Source organism: Dendropsophus ebraccatus, chromosome 11 (genome assembly GCF_027789765.1).
Source record: "Dendropsophus ebraccatus isolate aDenEbr1 chromosome 11, aDenEbr1.pat, whole genome shotgun sequence".
NCBI classification, from domain to species: Eukaryota; Metazoa; Chordata; class Amphibia; order Anura; family Hylidae; genus Dendropsophus; species Dendropsophus ebraccatus.
This window is the reverse complement of record NC_091464.1, coordinates 764,640-780,988: the sequence shown is the minus strand read 5'-3', so window position 1 is coordinate 780,988 and position 16,349 is coordinate 764,640. Positions and strand designations below refer to the sequence as shown.

Sequence of the window (16,349 nt, the reverse complement as noted above, 5' to 3'; positions counted from 1 at the left end):
TCCATGTACTCTGTAATCCTAGGGGATATACTCCATGTACTCTGTAATCCTAGGGGATATACTCCATGTACTCTGTAATCCTAGGGGATATACTCCATGTACTCTGTAATCCTAGGGGATATATACTCCATGTACTCTGTAATCCTAGGGGATATACTCCATGTACTCTGTAATCCTAATAGATATACTCCATGTACTCTGTAATCCTAGGGGATATACTCCATGTACTCTGTAATCCTAGGGGATATACTCCATGTACTCTGTAATCCTAGGGGATATACTCCATGTACTCTGTAATCCTAGGGGATATATACTCCATGTACTCTATAATCCTAAGGGATATACTCCATATACTCTGTAATCCTAGGGGATATACTCCATATACTCTGTAATCCTAGGGGATATATACTCCATGTACTCTGTAATCCTAAGGGATATACTCCATGTACTCTGTAATCCTAGGGGATATACTCCATGTACTCTGTAATCCTAGGGGATATACTCCATGTACTCTGTAATCCTAATAGATATACTCCATGTACTCTGTAATCCTAGGGGATATATACTCCATGTACTCTGTAATCCTAGGGGAGATATACTCCATGTACTCTGTAATCCTAGGGGATATACTCCATGTACTCTGTAATCCTAGGGGATATACTCCATGTACTCTGTAATCCTAGGGGATATACTCCATGTACTCTGTAATCCTAGGGGATATACTCCATGTACTCTGTAATCCTAGGGGATATACTCCATGTACTCTGTAATCCTAGGGGATATATACTCCATATACTCTGTAATCCTAGGGGATATACTCCATGTACTCTGTAATCCTAGGGGATATACTCCATGTACTCTGTAATCCTAATAGATATACTCCATGTACTCTGTAATCCTAGGGGAGATATACTCCATGTACTCTGTAATCCTAAGGGATATACTCCATGTACTCTGTAATCCTAATAGATATACTCCATGTACTCTGTAATCCTAGGGGAGATATACTCCATGTACTCTGTAATCCTAAGGGATATACTCCATGTACTCTGTAATCCTAGGGGATATACTCCATGTACTCTGTAATCCTAGGGGATATACTCCATGTACTCTGTAATCCTAGGGGATATACTCCATGTACTCTGTAATCCTAGGGGATATATACTCCATATACTCTGTAATCCTAGGGGATATATACTCCATATACTCTGTAATCCTAGGGGATATACTCCATGTACTCTGTAATCCTAGGGGATATATACTCCATGTACTCTGTAATCCTAGGGGATATACTCCATGTACTCTGTAATCCTAATAGATATACTCCATGTACTCTGTAATCCTAGGGGATATATACTCCATGTACTCTGTAATCCTAGGGGATATATACTCCATATACTCTGTAATCCTAGGGGATATACTCCATGTACTCTGTAATCCTAGGGGATATACTCCATGTACTCTGTAATCCTAGGGGATATACTCCATGTACTCTGTAATCCTAGGGGATATACTCCATGTACTCTGTAATCCTAGGGGATATACTCCATGTACTCTGTAATCCTAGGGGATATATACTCCATGTACTCTGTAATCCTAGGGGATATACTCCATGTACTCTGTAATCCTATTAGATATACTCCATGTACTCTGTAATCCTAGGGGATATACTCCATGTACTCTGTAATCCTAGGGGATATATACTCCATGTACTCTGTAATCCTAGGGGATATATACTCCATGTACTCTGTAATCCTAGGGGATATACTCCATGTACTCTGTAATCCTAGGGGATATACTCCATATACTCTGTAATCCTAATAGATATACTCCATGTACTCTGTAATCCTAGGGGATATACTCCATGTACTCTGTAATCCTAGGGGATATACTCCATGTACTCTGTAATCCTAGGGGATATACTCCAGGGAACGGGTAATCCTAAAGGAAAAAGCTTTTTGACCCTGTTTCTCTTGTTGATTCTTACAGATCCTTATGTAAAGATTCACCTCATGCAGAACGGAAAACGACTCAAAAAGAAGAAAACGACGGTGAAGAAGAAGACCCTGAACCCGTACTTCAACGAGTCCTTTAGTTTTGAAATTCCATTTGAACAAATTCAGGTATAATCACCTATAACACTAAATCCACTCGAACCTCAATCATTTCTGCTAGGTTTGTGACAAATTCAACAGGCCTTAAAGGGGAACTCATTAGCTTCATAAAAAAATAACCTTCCAGACAAGGTTCTTCTCTATGTTCCCCCCTTTTCATGTTGTTGTACAGTAGTCCCGCTCCTCCTCTGCCGACTCCTGCCCTGCACTACTATCAGACTACAATTCCCAGTAGTCTTTGCAGTGTGTACTCCGAACATTGTGTTTCTCCGCTCGCCTCTCCCAGACATACCCAGCCTCTCTTCTGGCTGCACGTCAATAGTGGGGGTGGGGGACGCTATTATTAGGGGGACAGACAGGTGCTGGGGGACGCTATTATTAGGGGGACAGACAGGTGCTGGGGGACGCTATTATTAGGGGGACAGACAGGTGGTGGGGGATGCTATTATTAGGGGGACAGACAGGTGGTGGGGGACGCTATTATTAGGGGGACAGACAGGTGGTGGGGGATGCTATTATTAGGGGGACAGACAGGTGGTGGGGGATGCTATTATTAGGGGGACAGACAGGTGGTGGGGGACGCTATTATTAGGGGGACAGACAGGTGCTGGTGGTGGGGGACGCTATTATTAGGGGGACAGACAGGTGCTGGAGGTGGGGGACGCTATTATTAGGGGGACAGACAGGTGGTGGGGGACGCTATTATTAGGGGGACAGACAGGTGGTGGTGGTGGGGGACGCTATTATTAGGGGGACAGACAGGTGGTGGGGGACGCTATTATTAGGGGGACAGGCTGGTGGTGGGGGACGCTATTATTAGGGGGACAGACAGGTGGTGGGGGACGCTATTATTAGGGGGACAGACAGGTGCTGGAGGTGGGGGACGCTATTATTAGGGGGACAGACAGGTGGTGGGGGACGCTATTATTAGGGGGACAGACAGGTGGTGGTGGTGGGGGACGCTATTATTAGGGGGACAGACAGGTGGTGGGGGACGCTATTATTAGGGGGACAGACAGGTGGTGGGGGACGCTATTATTAGGAGGACAGACAGGTGCTGGAGGTGGGGGACGCTATTATTAGGGGGACAGACAGGTGGTGGGGGACGCTATTATTAGGGGGACAGACAGGTGGTGGAGGTGGGGGACGCTATTATTAGGGGGACAGACAGGTGCTGGTGGTGGGGGACGCTATTATTAGGGGGACAGACAGGTGCTGGAGGTGGGGGACGGTAGTATTAGGGGGACAGACAGGTGGTGGGGGACGCTATTATTAGGGGGACAGACAGGTGCTGGTGGTGGGGGACGCTATTATTAGGGGGACAGACAGGTGGTGGAGGTGGGGGACGCTATTATTAGGGGGACAGACAGTTGGTGGTGGTGGGGGACGCTATTATTAGGGGGACAGACAGGTGCTGGAGGTGGGGGACGCTATTATTAGGGGGACAGACAGGTGGTGGGGGACGCTATTATTAGGGGGACAGACAGGTGCTGGTGGTGGGGGACGCTATTATTAGGGGGACAGACAGGTGGTGGAGGTGGGGGACGCTATTATTAGGGGGACAGACAGGTGGTGGAGGTGGTGGGGGACGCTATTATTAGGGGGACAGACAGGTGGTGGGGGACGCTATTATTAGGGGGACAGACAGGTGCTGGTGGTGGGGGACGCTATTAGGGGGGCAGACAGGTGCTGGAGGTGGTGGGGGACGCTATTATTAGGGGGACAGACAGGTGGTGGTGGTGGGGGACGCTATTATTAGGGGGACAGACAGGTGCTGGAGGTGGGGGACGCTATTATTAGGGGGACAGACAGGTGGTGGTGGTGGGGGACGCTATTATTAGGGGGACAGACAGGTGCTGGTGGTGGGGGACGCTATTATTAGGGGGACAGACAGGTGCTGGTGGTGGGGGACGCTATTATTAGGGGGACAGACAGGTGGTGGGGACGCTATTATTAGGGGGACAGACAGGTGGTGGGGGACGCTATTAGGGGGACAGACAGGTGCTGGTGGTGGGGGACGCTATTATTAGGGGGACAGACAGGTGCTGGTGGTGGGGGACGCTATTATTAGGGGGACAGACAGGTGGTGGAGGACGCTATTATTAGGGGGACAGACAGGTGGTGGTGGTGGGGGACGCTATTATTAGGGGGACAGACAGGTGGTGGTGGTGGGGGACCCTATTATTAGGGGGACAGACAGGTGATGGTGGTGGTGGGGGACGCTATTATTAGGGGGACAGACAGGTGGTGGGGGACGCTATTATTAGGGGGACAGACAGGTGGTGGGGGACGCTATTATTAGGGGGACAGACAGGTGCTGGTGGTGGGGGACGCTATTATTAGGGGGACAGACAGGTGGAGGTGGTGGGGGACGCTATTATTAGGGGGACAGACAGGTGGTGGTGGTGGGGGACGCTATTATTAGGGGGACAGACAGGTGGTGGAGGTGGTGGGGGACGCTATTATTAGGGGGACAGACAGGTGGTGGGGGACGCTATTATTAGGGGGACAGACAGGTGCTGGTGGTGGGGGACGCTATTATTAGGGGGACAGACAGGTGGAGGTGGTGGGGGACGCTATTATTAGGGGGACAGACAGGTGGTGGTGGTGGGGACGCTATTATTAGGGGGACAGACAGGTGCTGGTGGTGGGGGACGCTATTATTAGGGGGACAGACAGGTGGTGGGGGACGCTATTATTAGGGGGACAGACAGGTGCTGGTGGTGGGGGACGCTATTATTAGGGGGACAGACAGGTGGAGGGGGACGCTATTATTAGGGGGACAGACAGGTGGTGGTGGTGGGGGACGCTATTATTAGGGGGACAGACAGGTGCTGGTGGTGGGGGACGCTATTATTAGGGGGACAGACAGGTGGTGGGGGACGCTATTATTAGGGGGACAGACAGGTGCTGGGGGACGCTATTATTAGGGGGACAGACAGGTGGTGGGGGACTCTATTATTAGGGGGACAGACAGGTGCTGGTGGTGGGGGACGCTATTATTAGGGGGACAGACAGGTGCTGGTGGTGGGGGACGCTATTATTAGGGGGACAGACAGGTGCTGGTGGTGGGGGACGCTATTATTAGGGGGACAGACAGGTGCTGGTGGTGGGGGACGCTATTATTAGGGGGACAGACAGGTGCTGGAGGTGGGGGACGCTATTATTAGGGGGACAGACAGGTGGTGGGGGACGCTATTATTAGGGGGACAGACAGGTGCTGGTGGTGGGGGACGCTATTATTAGGGGGACAGACAGGTGGTGGAGGTGGGGGACGCTATTATTAGGGGGACAGACAGGTGCTGGTGGTGGGGGACGCTATTTTTAGGGGGACAGACAGGTGCTGGAGGTGGGGGACGCTATTATTAGGGGGACAGACAGGTGCTGGTGGTGGGGGACGCTATTATTAGGGGGACAGACAGCTGGAGGTGGTGGGGGACGCTATTATTAGGGGGACAGACAGGTGGTGGGGGACGCTATTATTAGGGGGACAGACAGGTGCTGGTGGTGGGGACGCTATTATTAGGGGACAGACAGGTGGTGGGGGACGCTATTATTAGGGGGACAGACAGGTGCTGGTGGTGGGGGACGCTATTATTAGGGGGACAGACAGGTGGTGGTGGTGGGGGACGCTATTATTAGGGGGACAGACAGGTGGTGGTGGTGGGGGACGCTATTATTAGGGGGACAGACAGGTGGTGGGGGACGCTATAATTAGGGGGACAGACAGGTGGTGGGGGACGCTATTATTAGGGGGACAGACAGGTGCTGGTGGTGGGGGACGCTATTATTAGGGGGACAGACAGGTGCTGGTGGTGGTGGGGGACGCTATTATTAGGGGGACAGACAGGTGGTGGGGGACGCTATTATTAGGGGGACAGACAGGTGGTGGTGGTGGGGGACGCTATTATTAGGGGGACAGACAGGTGGTGGGGGACGCTATTAGGGGGACAGACAGGTGCTGGTGGTGGGGGACGCTATTATTAGGGGGACAGACAGGTGGTGGGGGACGCTATTATTAGGGGGACAGACAGGTGGTGGTGGTGGGGGACGCTATTATTAGGGGGACAGACAGGTGCTGGTGGTGGGGGACGCTATTATTAGGGGGACAGACAGGTGGTGGGGGACGCTATTATTAGGGGGACAGACAGGTGCTGGTGGTGGAGGACGCTATTATTAGGGGGACAGACAGGTGGTGGGGGACGCTATTATTAGGGGGACAGACAGGTGCTGGAGGTGGGGGACGCTATTAGGGGGACAGACAGGTGGTGGGGGACGCTATTATTAGGGGGACAGACAGGTGGTGGTGGTGGGGGACGCTATTATTAGGGGGACAGACAGGTGCTGGAGGTGGGGGACGCTATTATTAGGGGGACAGACAGGTGGTGGTGGTGGGGGACGCTATTATTAGGGGGACAGACAGGTGGTGGGGGACGTTATTATTAGGGGGACAGACAGGTGGTGGTGGGGGACGCTATTATTAGGGGGACAGACGGGTGGTGGAGGTGGTGGGGGACGCTATTAGGGGGACAGACAGGTGGTGGTGGGGGACGCTATTATTAGGGGGACAGACGGTGGTGGAGGTGGTGGGGGACGCTATTATTAGGGGGGACAGACAGGTGGTGGTGGGGGACGCTATTATTAGGGGGACAGACGGGTGGTGGAGGTGGTGGGGGACGCTATTAGGGGGACAGACAGGTGCTGGTGGTGGGGGACGCTATTATTAGGGGGACAGACAGGTGCTGGTGGTGGGGGACGCTATTATTAGGGGGACAGACAGGTGCTGGTGGTGGGGGACGCTATTATGAGGGGGACAGACAGGTGGTGGTGGTGGGGACGCTATTATTAGGGGGACAGACAGCTGCTGGAGGTGGTGGGGGACGCTATTATTAGGGGGACAGACAGGTGCTGGTGGTGGGGGACGCTATTATTAGGGGGACAGACAGATGCTGGTGGTGGGGGACGCTATTATTAGGGGGACAGACAGATGCTGGTGGTGGGGGACGCTATTATTAGGAGGACAGACAGGTGGTGGGGGACGCTATTATTAGGGGGACAGACAGGTGGTGGTGGGGGGGGACGCTATTATTAGGGGGACAGACAGGTGGTGGTGGTGGGGGACGCTATTATTAGGGGGACAGACAGGTGGTGGGGGACGCTATTATTAGGGGGACAGACAGGTGCTGGAGGTGGGGGACGCTATTATTAGGGGGACAGACAGGTGGTGGTGGTGGGGGACGCTATTATTAGGGGGACAGACAGGTGGTGGAGGTGGAGGACGCTATTATTAGGGGGACAGACAGGTGGTGGTGGTGGGGGACGCTATTATTAGGGTGACAGACAGGTGTGGGGGACGCTATATTAGGGGGACAGGACAGGTGGTGGGGGACGCTACTTAGGGGGGACAGACAGGTGGTGGTGGTGGGGGACGCTATTATTAGGGGGACAGACAGGTGGTGGGGGACGCTATTAGGGGGACAGACAGGTGCTGGAGGTGGGGGACGCTATTATTAGGGGGACAGACAGGTGCTGGAGGTGGGGGACGCTATTATTAGGGGGGACAGACAGGTGCTGGTGGTGGGGGACGCTATTATTAGGGGGACAGACAGGTGGTGGAGGACGCTATTATTAGGGGGACAGACAGTTGGTGGGGGACGCTATTATTAGGGGGACAGACAGGTGCTGGTGGTGGGGGACGCTATTATTAGGGTGACAGACAGGTGTGGAGGTGGGGGACACTATTATTAGGGGGACAGACAGGTGCTGGTGGTGGGGGACGCTATTATTAGGGGGACAGACAGGTGGTGGTGGTGGGGGACGCTATTATTAGGGGACAGACAGGTGCTGGTGGTGGGGACGCTATTATTAGGGGGACAGACAGGTGGTGGGGGACGCTATTAGGGACAGACAGGTGGTGGGGGACGCTATTATTAGGGGGACAGACAGGTGCTGGTGGGGGGGGACGCTATTATTAGGGGGACAGACAGGTGGTGCTGGTGGTGGGGGACGCTATTATTTGGGGTACAGACAGGTGGTGGGGGACGCTATTATTTGGGGGACAGGTGGTGGGGGACGCTATTAGGGGGACAGACAGGTGGTGGGGGACGCTATTATTAGGGGGACAGACAGGTGCTGGTGGTGGGGACGCTATTATTAGGGGGGACAGACAGGTGGTGGGGGACGCCATTATTAGGGGGACAGACAGGTGGTGGTGGTGGGGGATGCTATTATTAGGGGGACAGACAGGTGGTGGTGGTGGGGGACGTTATTAGGGGGACAGACAGGTGGTGGGGGACGCTATTATTAGGGGGACAGACAGGTGCTGGAGTGGGGGGGACGCTATTATTAGGGGGGACAGACAGGTGGTGGGGACGCTATTATTAGGGGGACAGACAGGTGCTGGAGGTGGGGGACGCTATTATTAGGGGGACAGACAGGTGCTGGAGGTGGGGGACGCTATTATTAGGGGGACAGACAGGTGCTGGTGGTGGGGACGCTATTATTAGGGGACAGACAGGTGCTGGTGGTGGGGGACGCTATTAGGGGGGACAGACAGGTGGTGGGGGACGCTATTATTAGGGGGACAGACAGGTGCTGGAGGTGGGGGACGCTATTATAGGGGAACAGACAGGTGGTGGGGGACGCTATTATTTGGGGACAGACAGGTGGTGGGGGACGCTATTATTTGGGGGACAGACAGGTGCTGGTGGTGGGGGGACGCTATTATTAGGGGGACAGACAGGTGCTGGTGGTGGGGGACGCTATATTAGGGGGACAGACAGGTGCTGGTGGTGGGGGGACGCTATTATTAGGGGGACAGACATGTGGAGGTGGTGGGGACGCTATTATTAGGGGGACAGACAGGTGCTGGAGGTGGTGGGGGACGTTATTATTAGGGGGACAGACAGGTAGTGGGGGACGCTATTATTAGGGGGACAGGACAGGTGGTGGGGGGACGCTATTATTAGGGGGACAGACAGGTGCTGGTGGTGGGGGACGCTATTATTAGGGGGACAGACAGGTGCTGGTGGTGGGGGACGCTATTATTAGGGGGACAGACAGGTGCTGGTGGTGGGGGACGCTATTAGGGGGGACAGACAGGTGCTGGTGGGGGGGGACGACTATTATTAGGGGGACAGACAGGTGGTGGGGACGCTATTAGGGGGACAGACAGGTGCTGGTGGTGGGGGACGCTATTATTAGAGGGACAGACAGGTGGTGGGGGACGCTATTAGGGGGACAGACAGGTGGTGGGGGACGCTATTATTAGGGGGACAGACAGGTGGTGGTGGTGGGGGACGCTATTATTAGGGGGACAGACAGGTGCTGGAGGTGGTGGGGGACGCTATTATTAGGGGGACAGACAGGTGGTGGGGGACGCTATTATTAGGGGACAGACAGGTGGTGGTGGTGGGGGACGCTATTATTAGGGGGACAGACAGGTGCTGGAGGTGGTGGGGGAACGCTATTATTAGGGGGACAGACAGGTGGTGGGGGACGCTATTATTAGGGGGACAGACAGGTGCTGGTGGTGGGGGACGCTATTATTAGGGGGACAGACAGGTGCTGGTGGCGGGGGACGCTATTATTAGGGGGACAGACAGGTGGTGTGGGACGCTATTATTAGGGGGGACAGACAGGTGGTGGAGGTGGGGGACACTATGATTAGGGGGACAGACAGGTGCTGGTGGTGGGGGACGCTATTATTAGGGGGACAGACAGGTGCTGGAGGTGGTGGGGGACGCTATTATTAGGGGGACAGACAGGTGGTGGGGGACGCTATTATTAGGGGGACAGACAGGTGGTGGAGGACGCTATTATTAGGGGGGACAGACAGGTGGTGGTGGTGGGGGACGCTATTATTAGGGGGACAGACAGGTGCTGGAGGTGGGGGACGCTATTATTAGGGGACAGACAGGTGCTGGTGGTGGGGGACGCTATTATTAGGGGGACAGGACAGGTGCTGGTGGTGGGGGACGCTATTATTAGGGGACAGACAGGTGCTGGTGGTGGGGGACGCTATTAGGGGGACAGACAGGTGGTGGTGGTGGGGGACGCTATTATTAGGGGGACAGACAGGTGCTGGTGGTGGGGGACGCTATTAGGGGGACAGACAGGTGGTGGTGGTGGGGGACGCTATTATTAGGGGGACAGACAGGTGCTGGTGGTGGGGGACGCTATTATTAGGGGGACAGACAGGTGGTGGTGGTGGGGGACGCTATTATTGAGGGGGACAGACGAGGTGCTGGTGGTGGGGGACGCTATTAGGGGGACAGACAGGTGGTGGGGGACGCTATTATTAGGGGGACAGACAGGTGCTGGTGGTGGGGGACGCTATTATTAGGGGGACAGACAGGTGGTGGGGGACGCTATTATTAGGGGGACAGACAGGTGCTGGTGGTGGGGGACGCTATTATTAGGGGGACCGACAGGTGCTGGAGGTGGGGGACGCTATTAGGGGGGACAGGACAGGTGCTGGTGGTGGGGGACGCTATTATTAGGGGGACAGGACAGGTGCTGGTGGTGGGGGACGCTATTATTAGGGGGACAGACAGGTGCTGGTGGGTGGGGGACGCTATTATTAGGGAGACAGACAGGTGGTGGAGGTGGGGGACGCTATTATTAGGGGGACAGACAGGTGCTGGTGGTGGGGGACGCTATTATTAGGGGGACAGACAGGTGCTGGTGGTGGGGGACGCTATTAGGGGACAGACAGGTGGTGGTGGTGGGGGACGCTATTATTAGGGGGACAGACAGGTGCTGGTGGTGGGGGACGCTATTATTAGGGGGACAGGACAGGTGGTGGGGGACGCTATTATTAGGGGGACAGACAGGTGCTGGTGGTGGGGGACGCTATTTATTAGGGGGACAGACAGGTGCTGGTGGTGGGGGACGCTATTATTAGGGGGACAGACAGGTGGTGGGGGACGTTATTATTAGGGGGACAGACAGGTGGTGGTGGTGGGGGACGCTATTATTAGGGGGACAGACAGGTGGTGGGGGACGCTATTATAAGGGGACAGACAGGTGGTGGGGGACGCTATTATTAGGGGGACAGACAGGTGGTGGGGGGACGCTATTATTAGGGGGACAGACAGGTGGTGGGGGACGCTATTATTAGGGGGACAGACAGGTGCTGGTGGTGGGGGACGCTATTATTAGGGGGACAGACAGGTGCTGGTGGTGGGGGACGCTATTATTAGGGGGACAGACAGGTGGTGGGGGACGCTATTATTAGGGGGACAGACAGGTGCTGGTGGTGGGGGACGCTATTATTAGGGGGACAGACAGGTGCTGGTGGTGGGGGACGCTATTATTAGGGGGACAGACAGGTGGTGGGGGACGTTATTATTAGGGGGACAGACAGGTGGTGGTGGTGGGGGACGCTATTATTAGGGGGACAGACAGGTGGTGGGGGGACGCTATTATAAGGGGGACAGACAGGTGGTGGGGGACGCTATTATTAGGGGGACAGACAGGTGGTGGGGGACGCTATTATTAGGGGGACTGACAGGTGGTGGGGGACGCTATTATTAGGGGGACAGACAGGTGCTGGTGGTGGGGGACGCTATTATTAGGGGGACAGACAGGTGCTGGTGGTGGGGGACGCTATTATTAGGGGGACAGACAGGTGCTGGTGGTGGGGGACGCTATTATTAGGGGGACAGACAGGTGGTGGGGGGACGCTATTATTAGGGGGACAGACAGGTGCTGGTGGTGGGGGACGCTATTATTAGGGGGACAGACAGGTGCTGGTGGTGGGGGACGCTATTATTAGGGGGACAGACAGGTGCTGGTGGTGGGGGACGCTATTATTAGGGGGACAGACAGGTGCTGGTGGTGGGGGACGCTATATTAGGGGGGACAGACAGGTGGTGGTGGTGGGGGACGCTATTATAGGGGGACAGACAGGTGGTGGGGGACGCTATTATTAGGGGGACAGACAGGTGCTGGTGGTGGGGACGCTATTAGGGGGGACAGACAGGTGGTGGTGGTGGGGGACGCTATTATTAGGGGGACAGACAGGTGCTGGTGGTGGGGGACGCTATTAGGGGGACAGACAGGTGCTGGTGGTGGGGGACGCTATTATTAGGGAGACAGACAGGTGGTGGAGGTGGGGGACGCTATTATTAGGGGGACAGACAGGTGGTGGTGGTGGGGGACGCTATTATTAGGGGGACAGACAGGTGCTGGTGGTGGGGGACGCTATTATTAGGGGGACAGACAGGTGCTGGTGGTGGGGGACGCTATTATTAGGGGTACAGACAGGTGCTGGTGGTGGGGGACGCTATTATTAGGGGGACAGACAGGTGCTGGTGGTGGGGGACGCTATTATTAGGGGGACAGACAGGTGCTGGTGGTCGGGGACGCTATTATTAGGGGGACAGACAGGTGGTGGGGGACGCTATTATTAGGGGGGACAGACAGGTGGTTGGTGGTGGGGGACGCTATTATTAGGGGGACAGACAGGTGCTGGTGGTGGGGGGACGCTATATTAGGGGGACAGGACAGGTGCTGGTGGTGGGGGGACGCTATTATTAGGGGGACAGACAGGTGCTGGTGGGTGGGGACGCTATTATTAGGGGGACAGACAGGTGCTGGTGGTGGGGGACGTTATTATTAGGGGGACAGACAGGTGCTGGAGTGGGGGACTCTATTATTAGGGGGACAGACAGGTGGTGGGGGACGCTATTAGGGGGACAGACAGGTGCTGTGGTGGGGGAGCGCTATTATTAGGGGGAACAGACAGGTGCTGGAGGTGGGGGACGCTATTATTAGGGGGACAGACAGGTGGTGGGGGACGCTATTATTAGGGGGACAGACAGGTGCTGGTAGTGGGGGACGCTATTATTAGGGGGACAGAAAGGTGGTGGTGGTGGGTGGACGCTATTATTAGGGGGAGACAGACAGGTGCTGGTGGTGGGGGACGCTATTATTAGGGGGACAGACAGGTTGCTGGTGGTGGGGGAACGCTAAAAAATTATTAGGGGGACAGACAGTGGTGGGGGACGCTATTAATTAGGGGGGGACAGACAGGTTGTGGGAGGTAAGCGCTATTATTAGGGGGACAGACGGTGGTGGTGGTGGGGGACGCTATTATTATGGGGGAACAGACAGTGCTGGGTGGTGGGGGGGACGCTATTAGTAGGGGACAGACAGGTGGTGGGGGACGCGTATTATTAGGGGGGGAAGCAGACAGGTGGTGGTGGTGGGGGACGCTATTATTAGGGGGACAGACAGGTGCTGTGGTGGATTGGGGGGACGCTATTATTAGTGGGGGACAGACAGGTGGTGGGGGACGCTATTATTAGGGGGAACAGATACAGGTGGTGGTGGGGGACGCCTTTATTATTAGGGGGACAGACAGGTGCGGTGGTGGGGGACGCTATTATTAGGGGGACAGACAGGTGGTGGTGGTGGGGGACGCTATTATTAGGGGGGACAGACAGGTGCTGGTGGTGGGGGACGCTATATTAGGGGGACAGACAGGTGGTGGTGGTGGGGGACGCTATTATTAGGGGGACAGACAGGTGGTGGGGGACGCTATTATTAGGGGGACAGACAGGTGGTGGTGGGTGGGGGACGCTATTATTAGGGGGACAGACAGGTGGTGGGGGGACGCTATTATTAGGGGGACAGACAGGTGGTGGAGGTGGGGGACGCTATTATTAGGGGGACAGACAGGTGGTGGGGGACGCTATTATTAGGGGGGACAGACAGGTGCTGGTGGTGGGGGACGCTATTATTAGGGGGACAGACAGGTGGTGGGGGACGCTATTATTAGGGGGACAGACAGGTGGTGGGGGACGCTATTATTAGGGGGACAGACAGGTGCTGGTGGTGGGGGACGCTATTATTAGGGGGGACAGACAGGTGCTGGTGGTGGGGGACGCTATTATTAGGGGGACAGACAGGTGCTGGTGGGTGGGGGACGCTATTAGGGGGACAGACAGGTGGTGGGGGACGCTATTAGGGGGGACAGACAGGTGCTGGTGGTGGGGGACGCTATTATTAGGGGGACAGACAGGTGCTGGTGGTGGGGGGACGCTATTATTAGAGAGACAGACAGGTGGTGGAGGTGGGGGACGCTATTATTAGGGGGACAGACAGGTGGTGGTGGTGGGGGACGCTATTATTAGGGGGACAGACAGGTGCTGGGTGGTGGGGGACGCTATTAGGGGGACAGACAGGTGGTGGGGGTGGGGGACGCTATTATTAGGGGGACAGACAGGTGCTGTGGTGGGGGACGCTATTATTAGGGGGACAGGACAGGTGGTGGGGGACGCTATTAGGGGGACAGACAGGTGCTGGTGGTGGGGGACGCTATTATTAGGGGGACAGGACAGGTGGTGGGGGACGCTATTATTAGGGGGGACAGACAGGTGGTGGGGGGACGCTATTATTAGGGGGACAGACACGGTGGTGGTGGTGGGGGACGCTATTATTAGGGGGACAGCACAGGTGTGTGGGGACGCTATTATTAGGGGGGACAGACAGGTGGTGGTGGGGTACGCTATTATTAGGGGGACAGGACAGGTGCTGGTGGTGGGGGACGCTATTATTAGGGGGACAAGACAGGTGCTGGTGGTGGGGACGCTATTATTAGGGGACAGACAGGTGGTGGGGGGACGCTATTAGGGGGACAGACAGGTGCTGGTGGTGGGGGACGCTATTATTAGGGGGACAGACAGGTGGTGGGGGACGCTATTATTAGGGGGAACAGACAGGGTGGTGGGGGGACGCTATTATTAGGGGGACAGACAGGTGGTGGTGGTGGGGGACGCTATTATTAGGGGGACAGACAGGTGGTGGGGGACAGCTATTATTAGGGGGACAGACAGGTGGTGGTGGGGACGCTATTATTAAGGGGGACAGACAAGGTGCTGGTGGTGGGGGAACGCTATTATTAGGGGGACAGACAGGTGCTGGTGGTGGGGGACGCTATTATTAGGGGGACAGACAGGTGGTGGGGGACGCTATTAGGGGGACAGACAGGTGCTGGTGGGGGGGGACGCTATTATTAGGGGGACAGACAGGTGGTGGGGACGCTATTAGGGGGACAGACAGGTGGTGGGGGACGCTATTATTAGGGGGACAGACAGGTGGTGGTGGTGGGGGACGCTATTATTAGGGGGACAGACAGGTGCTGGAGGTGGTGGGGGACGCTATTATTAGGGGGACAGACAGGTGGTGGGGGACGCCTATTATTAGGGGGACAGACAGGTGGTGGTGGTGGGGGACGCTATTATTAGGGGGACAGACAGGTGCTGGAGGTGGTGGGGGACGCTATTATTAGGGGGACAGAACAGGTGGTGGGGGACGCTATTATTAGGGGGACAGACAGGTGCTGGTGGTGGGGGACGCTATTATTAGGGGGACAGACAGGTGGTGGGGGACGCTATTAGGGGGACAGACAGGTGGTGGCGGGGGGACGCTATTATTAGGGGACAGACAGGTGGTGGGGGACGCTATTACTTAGGGGGACAGACAGGTGCTGGAGGTGGGGGACGCTATTATTAGGGGGACAGACAGGTGGTGGGGGACGCTATTATTAGGGGGGACAGACAGGTGGTGGAGGTGGGGGACGCTATTATTAGGGGGACAGACAGGGTGGTGGGGGACGCTATTATTAGGGGGACAGACAGGTGGTGGAGGTGGGGGACGCTATTATTAGGGGGACAGACAGGTGCTGGTGGTGGGGGACGCTATTATTAGGGGGACAGACAGGTGCTGGAGGTGGTGGGGGACGCTATTATTAGGGGGACAGACAGGTGGTGGGGGACGCTATTAGGGGGACAGACAGGTGGTGGGGGACGCTATTATTAGGGGGACAGACAGGTGGTGGGGGACGCTATTATTAGGGGGACAGACAGGTGGTGGTGGTGGGGGACGCTATTATTAGGGGGACAGACAGGTGCTGGAGGTGGTGGGGGACTCTATTATTAGGGGGACAGACAGGTGGTTGGTGGTGGGGGACGCTATTATTAGGGGGACAGACAGGTGCTGGAGGTGGGGGACGCTATTATTAGGGGGACAGACAGGTGGTGGTGGTGGGGGACGCTATTATTAGGGGGACAGACAGGTGCTGGTGGTGGGGGACGCTATTATTAGGGGGACAGACAGGTGCTGGTGGTGGGGGGACGCTATTAGGGGGACAGACAGGTGGTGGGGGACGCTATTAGGGGGACAGACAGGTGCTGGAGGTGGGGGACGCTATTATTAGGGGGACAGACA

At 55.7% G+C, this 16,349-nt stretch overlaps 1 protein-coding gene across 2 annotated transcripts in view; it reads left to right on the top strand.

The window, feature by feature from the left end:
• The window catches only part of LOC138767378 (synaptotagmin-2-like), a 180,792-nt gene that overhangs the window by 125,036 nt on the left and 39,407 nt on the right, over window positions 1-16,349 (top strand). For both annotated transcript variants that reach the window (XM_069944878.1, XM_069944877.1), the window contains one exon: window positions 1,990-2,123. In XM_069944878.1, coding sequence (XP_069800979.1) covers window positions 1,990-2,123 — 134 coding nt within the window. The remainder of the gene's footprint in view (window positions 1-1,989; window positions 2,124-16,349) is intronic.